The sequence below is a fragment of the Galeopterus variegatus genome, unplaced genomic scaffold (assembly GCF_000696425.1).
Source record: "Galeopterus variegatus unplaced genomic scaffold, G_variegatus-3.0.2 Scaffold428, whole genome shotgun sequence".
Taxonomy (NCBI): Eukaryota; Metazoa; Chordata; class Mammalia; order Dermoptera; family Cynocephalidae; genus Galeopterus; species Galeopterus variegatus.
In genome coordinates, this window is record NW_007726539.1 from 577,143 (window position 1) to 587,788 (window position 10,646).

A 10,646-nucleotide genomic window follows, 5' to 3' on the forward strand; every position below is an offset into this window, starting at 1 on the left:
GGGGGCCCCCCCCCCCCCCCCACTCCCAGTGAAGGAACTAGATATAGTGATGATAATATTAGGAGTCTGGGAAAAAAAAGTTTACTCAGGGTCAGAATAGTCTATGAAGATGAGAAGTTTTCTAGCTGAGGAAAACATCTGAGAAGAATGCGATACTTAGGTATGTTGTTAATTTAAAAACTGAGGAATGAATGATGTGCTCTGAAGTCACAGTGTGGACACAGACACATAGACTGAGGAAGAGTCATGAGGATGGAGTGTAATCTGAAGAATGATTTTTCCTGGAGAGGGAAAGTGGAAGGAAGAGACATCCGTAATGAGATAAGTCTTTGCTGGACATAGTAGAAAGGAAAGGAGTTAGGCGAACAAGTTCTCCAAAGTTCTGTACCTGGGTAGAGTCACTTCTGTTAGTAGTAAAGAAAAGTTCAATACTAACTGCAAATTTAAGTTACCTTGTTATCAAGTTAACTTTTATAGGAAATAATCATACTGATATTGAAATAATTTGCAAAAAATAATGTATATGAGGTATACTACATTGTGCAGTTTGCCTGACTTGCCATATTTCTTTAATTGAAACATTTTCTTTCGAGCCTTCTCCAGAAGAGGTCAGCAGAATCCTAGTTACCAGTCAGTAGCTTGCTGTGCTTGGTTGACTTGTATTGTTTTAATATCTTATTTCATTTAGAGGTATTTTGTTTTAGCATCTCCAGATCTGTACTTGGGCTTTTTAGTTAATTTTGTTTCCAAGTCTAGAATTAGGGTATTTATTTAACTTTAGGTTTTATATAATGGAAATAGAAAGTGTTTTATTTTTGTTTAAAGCTCTGCTTTTATTCATTTCTAATATGTTTTCAGGATGACATAACATTTTGTTGGGTATTTGGAACTTAAATTTGGTAAAAACATATTGAGATTGTTATTATTATTCACTAAAGTGCTAATTTTGTTATGAAAATTGTAAGAGTCTTAAATATTATATTGATTTGTTTTTATTTTGTTTAAGCATTACCTTAATTTTCAGAATCTGGTAATGAATGACAGATATATTGTTTTCCTTATGATTTTTTAAGTCTTTTTATTCAGATGATTTCCACTGCTTAACTTAGGTAGATTCCTTAAGTTTGAACCTCACAAGTGAATGGCCTATTTTCAACTAACAACAATAACCCCAAGCAAACAACAAACAACCGTAGTCATAAATTAGAACGTTTTTCCTTCCCACCAGTATTTTTTCTTCAGATTTATTTGTTCTTTAAAAATCTTCCAACCAGTATGGGTGCTTGATTGGCAATCTAGCTAAGCTAGAGACTTAGTAAAACAAATAGCATTTTCAGTCCCTTAATTAAATTTTTTTTTTTTACTTTTTTGAGGTTTGATTTACACAGAGTAGTGCAAATTTTAATTGTTCAAGTTGATGAACTTTTTATATAAGTATACACCCAATTGCACATAAATTTTTGTTTTGTTTTTAAGAGTCACAATCATATTGTATAACTGCTCTTTTAATTTGATATTAGTAGCATTTTTTACTTGTTTTTTAGCATTTTTAAACCTAATTTTAAATTACTGTATAATATTCCATTGTAATTACTTATTTGTATTCTTTATTTATTACAAACATATTGGGTCAATACATGTGGTAGATGCTGGATTTACAATATTCCACATTCTGTGAGAGAAGAGAGGCATATAAAGGAATGACAATATAGTGTAGTACATGCTAATGTAGACTCAGCACTCAGCATTTTGGAGATACATACTAGGGGCCCTTAATCCATTTTTGGAGTTGGGGATGCAAGGAAGAGGAGGTGATAATGCATGTGTCCTAAAAAGTGTATACATGATTGTGAAAGAGCGTGGGTAGACACTACACATTCCAGGCAGGGAAAATGGGAATAATAATTTGGTGTAAATTTTATTTGACTTAACTGAAACCTATAGTTGTGTTAATTGCCAAGTTAAAGTGAGTAATCAAAAAATGAAGCATACATACCTTAAACATTTTAGCTGAATATGTAAATGAATATTTAGTAATTTCTTTTATATAGGGCCAAAGTCATACTTCGGAATATAGATGAGTTAATTGGAGTTCCCAGTCACATTTCTGTAATAAGCCATACTTATATATATAATGCAGTGATTTGCAGTTTTTATTTATTTAAAGCAGAGCCAGAACTTGTAGACAATTGAAAAGACATTCGGGATATCCAAATGTGTAGATCTTAGAGATATTTCATGGTTTTTATTCTCAGTCTTTTACTGTAATTCTCTGGCACCCCCTGCCCACCCCCCCTTTTTTAGGGACTCACGTCTTCCAAAAGTCATCAACTCAGTTTTAGAAATTGAATTGATGGAATTATAGAAACAAGTCTTTAATTTTACTAGGCAGGGATTTGATTTGCTTTTACTGCTGTGTGTCCAGCAGCTAGAGCACTGTCTGATCTATGGTAGCTGTTTCTTCTGTAAAACATTAATACCACTGGTGCACAGAAATCCTGGAGAGCTGATTGTTCTGGTAAGTTAGAGGTCAGATGAGAAATTTTCTTTTATATGTCTCATAGTTTGGAAAACCATCCTCAATATGAGTTCAAGGCAGAAAAACGAAAAAAATGAGACTAGAGAGGCCAGATCCTGAAGAGTTTTGTGCGCTGTGCTAACAATGACCTTTTTCTTAAGTGCTCAGGGGAACCGTTGAAGAGTTTTAGTTAAGGAAATGATATTGCTGAATTTGTGCTTTGGAACAAGCACTGTGGGTACTGAGTGGAGAATTGCTTTGGTGGCTTGAGGAGGTCCAGAATTTTGGAGACCTGAACTTGGGTTATGGCAGCTTGGGTGGAGATAATAGGTATTAAAGGGTACAATCACTAGGTCTTAGTGTTTGGATATTTACTTTTCCCTTTTTGGGCCAGAAGTGCTCAAAAGTGTTCTTATAACATGAGCATCTTTGAGCATAGAGCTAGCTTTTCCTAATTCAGGTTTGTATCTTTAGGATAGATTTCTAAAAAGTTCAGTTAATCTATTTTATATGAAACACTGCTGTAGATGGTATGATGAAGTCTGTAGGGTAAGATTCTTGTGTCATAGATCTTTCAGTCTTAAGGGAAGAACGGAGGTTTGAGTGCTACAAAGCAGGGAAGAACAGTATGTTGTGGTGCTGATATCTCTTCCAGGGCATTAACACTGAAAGTTCTTGATTAGGGGCAAAAGTGCTTTTTAATAGTGCATGAAAATGATGTTTTACAGATCATTTTTATAATTTTTTTTTTCATGTCATTACTAGGTAATAGCTAAGAGAAAAGAGGATTCTGGAAAGATAAAACTTTTGCTTCATTGGATGCCTGAAGACATGTATGTATTTGAAGTACTGTGTGTAACTAATAGACTTACGTTTTATTTTGATTAAAATCTTACACACAAAAATTGTTATTAAATTCAAATGAAAAGACTTAGAAAAATTAAACCATGTAACATTTTGATGTTCTCAGGATTAAAGAGATAAAAATCTTTAGTTTTTTAATTGTTTTTAATAAAAGTAGTTGCAGCAGTTTTTAATCATTTTTAGGATTTTTAATGACCTCCAAGTAGTATGCAAGCAGCCTTAGTTGTGCCTTTGTTTGAATCATTTATCTAAAAAATTTCTCCATACCAGCCAGCTGCCAAAAAAAAAACAACAACTTTGTAAAAGATTTCCAGCATGCAGTGAATGATGTTTTATAGAAAAAGCAATTGACCAGTATTCCAGCAGTGATTACATTTTTATTTGAGTTTTAGTAGCTTTTTGAGCTCTTCTGACCTAGATGTTCCTCAATTCAGATATTTCATCTTTAATTTTCCTTTTATCTTTTAAATTAAAATGTACTTGTTACAGAAGGTAATGAAGGTGTATCGTAGAAATTTTGGACAGAGTTGATAAAAACTAAGAATAGAAAAGTTTAAATGAAGGGGATTTCATTGTGTATGCTTACTTAAAATATGTGGCCAACATTTGTCCTTGTTATTAATTTTTCTATGATACTGTTTTCCCTACTCTGTTCTGAGGAGATGTTAATCAATGGTAGTGTTAAAGGTCTTAAAAATAGATTTGGGATTTACAGTATGCATTAGCATGTTAAATCTGTTTAACATTTTTTAATCCTATGATTATCAAACTTGCATTAGTATAGAACTTATCTTCCACAGCTCTCCCCTTGCTCTACCCTCTCCCCCCAATACCAACCTAGACTGGGTTTATGGAAATGTTACCCTTTATTTAACTAACTCCTTTTTACTAAACATTGAAGTTAACTATTTTTCATTATAAAGTGATATGAAAATCTCTATTAATATACACACTATGCAAAATGTTAAGATTTTTGGTAGTAATTGCCTCCCTGAAAGTTTGTGTCAACTTATAGTCCAATCTGCTACATTAGAGAATTTAATTCTCTGGCTTATTGTTAACACTGGCTCTTATCATTTCCTTTTACATTTTGCATTTCTTTGATTACAAGTGAGATAATTTTTAAACTGTTTCTGTCTTCAGTGAATTAATGGTTTGTGTCCTTTTCCTCCCCCATCTCCTCTTTTCCTAATAAGTTTTCATCTGTTTCATACTGGTTTTTAAGAGATATTTTTATATTAAGGTTATAAACATAGTTCTTTTAAAAATATGTATCAAATTCAAATGTCTGTGTATTCCAAGTGTTTTAGAAAAGGATTAGTCCAAATATCAAAATACTCTTATTTGAAATTTTTTGTAGTAATAAATTTCTTTGAATTCAGAATTTTGGTCACATGCATTTTTTAATCTTATGGGGTTTTTACTTCTTTCTTAATAAAGAGACTTGATGTCAGATTTTTATCAAGTCAAGCTCAATTATGAATTTCACTCAGTGAGTTAAGAGCCAGACTGTGTGTTCTGATAAGTTTAAGGCTTTGCCACCCAAAATTCCTAATTTATCCCTAAATCCCTGTCAAAAATTTAACGCTGCCATTTCTTATCTGGGACTGTATGTCCTGCTACTAATGCTGAAGTTTGTGGCTGAGCTTCCATGGCTTCTGAGAAACTTGTTAACCTAGGTGGCCCCATCAAACTAGCAGATAAGGTTGGGAAATGTGAAGGCATATATGAAGGGTAAATCTAAAATTAATGTTATCTTACTGTTGCCTTGTTTTTTAACTCATAGTCTGCCTGATGTGTGGGTGAATGAAAGTGAAAGACATCAGTTAAAAACTAAAGTAGTTCATTTATCAAAGCTACCCAAAGATACTGCCTTGCTTTTGGACCCAAACATATACAGGTAATCTAGTTCTTGACTCTGTTTTACTTTCTGAATTGTAATCTTAAGTCTCTCTAAATTTTGGATAAGTTAGGACTATTCTTAAGTACTGAATTTCAATTCCAAGCCTATCTTACTTTCTGCCTTTTTTTTCTTTTTGGGTATGTGGAGATTACACAGAAAATCCAGAAAGACCAATCCAATATTTTGCTAAAGTTTATATGCTTGTTTAATTCTAGATTTATCTTAATTAAGCTTTGATTTTAATATTCATAGTATTTTGAAAATAAATGCCTTTTGCTTAAATATGTAACTCTTTTTATAATGTCAGACTTTTGTGGGCCTGGGAATATATCATGTGTGTCCTAAATACCATTACTGTTTGAAATTAAAAATTTTTTTAAATTTATATTCTCCCCACACTTTTCCTTTGTTTGTTCATTTTGTTTTTTTGGTGGCTGGCCGGTACGGGGAACCGCACCCTTGACGTTGGTGTTACAAGGCTGTGCTCTAACCAACTGAGCTAACCGGCCTCCCCAGACTTCTCAAAAGAGCAATTTAAATATTATTGTGTTTTGTTTTTAAGAGGTAACTCAGAGTGTTCATTATCTCTAATGATTTTCTGATCTGACCTTTGTTTTAGTGTGCTGTGCTTATGAAGGTGTGGTGGGGGGGAGGAGAAGAGACCAACATTTCTGACTATGTGCTGAGTCACTTTGCTAGGTGCTTTACATTTACTTCATCCTCACAGCAGCTCTGTGAAGTAGGTGTTACTATCTCTGTTTTACAGCTTGGGAAACTGAGGCAAGAAGTTAAATAGTTTAATCTGCCCAAGGTTACACAGATAGTAAGTGGCCAAACTCCATACTACCTCTAATCTAAGTGACATATACTAGGGTGATTTTTAAAAAGTGATGAAAATGCTTAAAACCAGTTTTTAAAAGGCAGTATTAATGAAAGAATTTAATATTTTTTAAGTGAAATTTTAATATGTATTTTGTATAGAGATAGTTTGGACAGAAATAGGATGGCATATAATAATTGATTAATTCCCAAATGTAAATTTTAGCTATCATAAAGAAAGCTAATTTTATAGTTATTAAAAACCTTAAAGGCTGTGTTCATTCCATGACTGAACTTTTTGGAATATTCTTCAATATAACAGGATTTCTATAATTTGAGACATTCTTGGCTGAGAATGAAATTCTAACATATAATGGGTCTTGCCATGAAGAAATATTGAGACTCTTGAATTTTCTCTATTTCCCAAAACATTTCTTAAAACATCCTTTGATGAAGCTGCTAAAGTACAATAAAACTTGTTCTTTGTGGGATGAGAGACTATCAAGGAGAGGATTGAGTGAAATTCACTACCAAAAATATGAAAAAGGTACAACTACTCTCTTTTCAAAGGAAAATAATTGAGTATTCTTTATTTACTGGTACCTAATTTAAGGATTATTTCTGTTTACTCTTTGGAAGGAGGTAACTACAGTTAGCATTCTAAAAGAGTGATATTTTGGGAGAGCCACTCTGCTTTTAGAACTGGTTGTAAACATCTCTTGAAGAGTTGACAAAGGAGCATGAATCTTAAATTAAGATTAATCTGTGTTTCTGCCCTGTATTCTACTTTTCTCTTTCAAAGAGTCTTTCTTTCTCACCAAACCAGCTCATTTTTGCTGCTGTTGTGCTATGTAGAAATCAATTTAGATATTTTAGTGAAAGTGACTTAAGAATAACATTCAAATTTAGAACTGATTTCCAAAAGTGCATAGGAATAGTGATGCATATTCTCGAAGTATGTGATTCTATAGTTCTTATTTATTTCATTCTTTGGAAATGAGGATGTTCTGAAGGCATATTAGGTGCTTCTTTAGATTTAATTTTCCTTAATGATACCAAAAGAAAAATCTTAAAATTTAATTTTGACTCTATATTTTTGCGCTGCTTCTTTTCTGAAATCAAAACTGAGTCTTCTCTAAAATGGTATAGAGTCATAGAAGCCCCTTCATTTGCTCTGGTGTAGTATCTTTAGTAAATTTCTGTGTTTGAATGGGAAAACTTGTGAAATTAAGTAAAGAGAAAAAAATTATTCTTGTTCTTAGAAGAAATAATTTCTTCCTCATACACATATCAAAATGAAAACATGGCTAACTTTCCAAAAATTAACTTCAGAATGAGACTAAAAAGAACATATTTATTTTGAAGTACTAATTGGTTAAAATGCATGTGTTAGACATGGAATTCTTTCTAAGAAACACATTAACAGTCTGCATAAAAAAGATTTATTAAACAGCTATATTATGTCACTAAATTTGTATCCATTATGTGTATAAATGTTTTGGAAATAAATGTTAATGATCATCTGTGATCACATTGCCTATATCTTATAAATTTTTAAAATTTCTGTCTTCAAGTGCTCAATGTGTTTGATTCAGTTGAATAAAAGAAAATTCCTTTTTCTCTTTTTCTAGAACAATGCCGCAGAAGAGGTTGAAGAGGTAAAAAATAAATAAATACATAAAAAGCAAACAAGCGGGGACACCTGCAGTCTTAGTCACTGACAATGGGTTTAGGAAAAGTTGCACATTAGAGTCAACCCCTTTCCTTTTTTTTTTTTTTTTTAATCCAGTATTTAGAATAATATTTATGCTTAGTGTAAACATTCTGTGAATGAAGTAGCCTCTTTCTGTGGAATATATTAATATATTACTGTATATCCACATTTTCATGGAATGGTACTGTGGGAGACTGAGCAAACACTCTTCTGGCAACTTAGTGGAACAGCTTTTAAAGGCTTTGCATGCTTGCTGCTTTAAGCTGCTTTTTTTTTCTTCCCTTTAGTGATTACAGTAGTTTATATTGGAAAGAAAAACAATCACAACATGTGCCGTTACAGATACCAAAAGCACTGTAAGGATATTTGTCTTGACAGTGTCTATTGATTTGAAGTCATATTAGGAAATAATTTAGACATTGAAAATTATCAAAAGATAATTTACCTTTCAATTATGATAAATAGATGTGATTGGTTGCCATTTGTGTTCTTTTGCAGAACTCTGATAAGAAAAGTGTTCAATTTGTATTTAAGCAAACAGTGAACGACATTTGCAATCAACTAAAAATTCGTCTATCAAATTAGGTCTGAAAATTACTGTTAAAGAGTGTTGCAGTATGTCTGGTGGCTCCCTTTTCAGGACTAGGGCTTTCTCATGGAGTACAGTATGTTAATATTTACCTATATAACTAATCTGTTAACGGTTTTTGAAAAACCTCTCTTTCAAATTATTTGAATAATCCTCATATTTTCATTTAACCTATATGACTCTAATTTTTTTCTGAGGAAAGCATTTGGTTTTTGAGTTGTTTTTTCTTAATGTAAGAAAAACTGTATTTTTTTTAAAAGTTATCTTCAAACTAAATCCTTTATGCACCAAAGTTGGTTTTGAAAAGGAAAATAAAATCACTTTCTTGCTCGGTAAGCAAGAAGCCATATGGATTTTTTTTTTAACTTACAGAAATGGAAATATGTGTAACTTGTTAGTATTGTATTAAACAAATGTTGCATAGAGATAATAGAACATTGCTTGTATATAATTCAGCAGATTTGTAATATATTTTTATATTTTCAAATGTACTGTAGATGTTTTTCTAGAGGCATGAAAGTTAAATGTATATATTATGGTAGAAATAATATTGAAGGATATTGTAATTCACTAGTGCTGCCAGAGGAATTGTTAATAAAGCACCTTCTTTAACAATAAATGTCTTTTGCAGACTTAAGGGACTATGTACTACTGTTATTATCTATAAGAACAAAAAACATTGAACATCCTTCCAGAAAGTCTTTGAGGGAGGACCCATACCCATAATAGAATTATGGCACTCATTTCTGACAGTGACCGTGAAATCAATTATTTCCTTACTGTTGGAAGGACATATTGTAAAGTATGTGGTTATATGCAGTCAAACTGCAGAAAATGCTCCTGATTGAGGAGTTTTCACTTCACTACAGTGATATAAAAACCAGCAGTTTTTACACTAAATTTTTTAAAGAAAGAATAGACAAAAATATAGAATTAAATAAGCCTTTGGTTCCAAAATGAGAAAGATTCCATGGTACATAAATCATTTCTCATTTGCTTTAAAAAATTAAAAAATAATAAAAACTATGGGAGTCTTTATTCGTTAACAGTGGGGGTAAAGAGCTATATACATGAAATGAGTCATATAAAACTAAATGAAGTGCAAATAAAAGCACTGCTACTATAAGACATTCTGGAATGGTTGTTTAATAAGGGTATTATCCATACGATCTGTAGCAAATGTGATTTTATTTTTAAAAAGAAAAGAAAAGCAGTGTGTTTTCTTACATTTTTTGTTTTCTTTTGCTTAAGCACTTCATCAATTGCTTTATTCTGTATCTTGCGAAGTAATCTGCAATCTCCTTTGTTCTTTTCAAATTTTGATTTGTTATAAAATTGCCAAATAGAAGTGTTTCAGATATATNTTTTTTGTTTTCTTTTGCTTAAGCACTTCATCAATTGCTTTATTCTGTATCTTGCGAAGTAATCTGCAATCTCCTTTGTTCTTTTCAAATTTTGATTTGTTATAAAATTGCCAAATAGAAGTGTTTCAGATATATAGTTTGTACTTGTATTTTTATTTTATTGCATCATGTTCTTGTAAGTCATTCTTAATTGACCAATGATTGTAGACCTTGCTTGAGTATTTTTTCTAATAAAACAAAGCAAATTACATTTAGCTTCAAATTGTAACAATTCAATTAAATTTTAAAATGACATCTGAAAAAATACATCTAATATTTTCTTTAGAAAACAGCTTTTTCATTGTGTAGAAATTCTTAGATGTCAGAACCAGATTTCTTGCTTATTGATTAGCCTCAGAGTAACTCAGTCACTCATCTTTTTGCTGCTTATCTGACTTTGGTTTGGTACTACTAATTAACATACCATAAAGAATATGGAATTAAAATGAGCTAGTTTTATAACTTGTTGTATGTGTACATATCCACACATTCATTATGATTGGGAAATAACTATGAAAGTTAATTTGTAATGTTCATTTATTAATGTCTGCCCATCTATATTCTTCCTCCTGCCCCCACATATGATCAGTCTCTTACTTAAAATCTGGTCCTTTTAGAAAAAGTTTGCCAATCCTTTGTCTAGTTGATAACATTTTTGGAAAAATAAACATAGGCCGCTCAGCTTCCATTTTAATATGATAGTGTTGATCTTGGTAATAAGCTGATTGATATGTTAAATTTCAGTGAAAGCTGTTTAATATACTTTACAATAAATATTGTTATATTAGTTATCTGTATCAAATGGTGTTTTGGGGACACTTTTTTTTTTTGGGGGG

At 31.7% G+C, this 10,646-nt stretch overlaps 1 protein-coding gene across 2 annotated transcripts in view; it reads left to right on the plus strand.

Moving 5' to 3' along the window:
* AEBP2 (AE binding protein 2) overlaps nt 1-10,033 on the plus strand; it is a 61,678-nt gene extending 51,645 nt beyond the window's left edge. The window contains exons 6-10 of one of the 2 annotated variants that reach the window (XR_550206.1): nt 3,284-3,351; nt 5,169-5,282; nt 7,736-7,762; nt 8,317-9,764; nt 9,901-10,033. Coding sequence is in view for 1 of the 2 variants with exons in the window: in XM_008568653.1 (XP_008566875.1) it covers nt 3,284-3,351; nt 5,169-5,282; nt 7,736-7,762; nt 8,317-8,362 (255 nt within the window). In the remaining variant the exon portion in view is untranslated. Of the gene's footprint in view, nt 1-3,283; nt 3,352-5,168; nt 5,283-7,735; nt 7,763-8,316; nt 9,768-9,900 lie in introns of those variants that run through there. The other variant, XM_008568653.1, reaches the window with a different exon arrangement.
* The last annotated feature ends 613 nt before the right edge of the window (nt 10,034-10,646 follow it).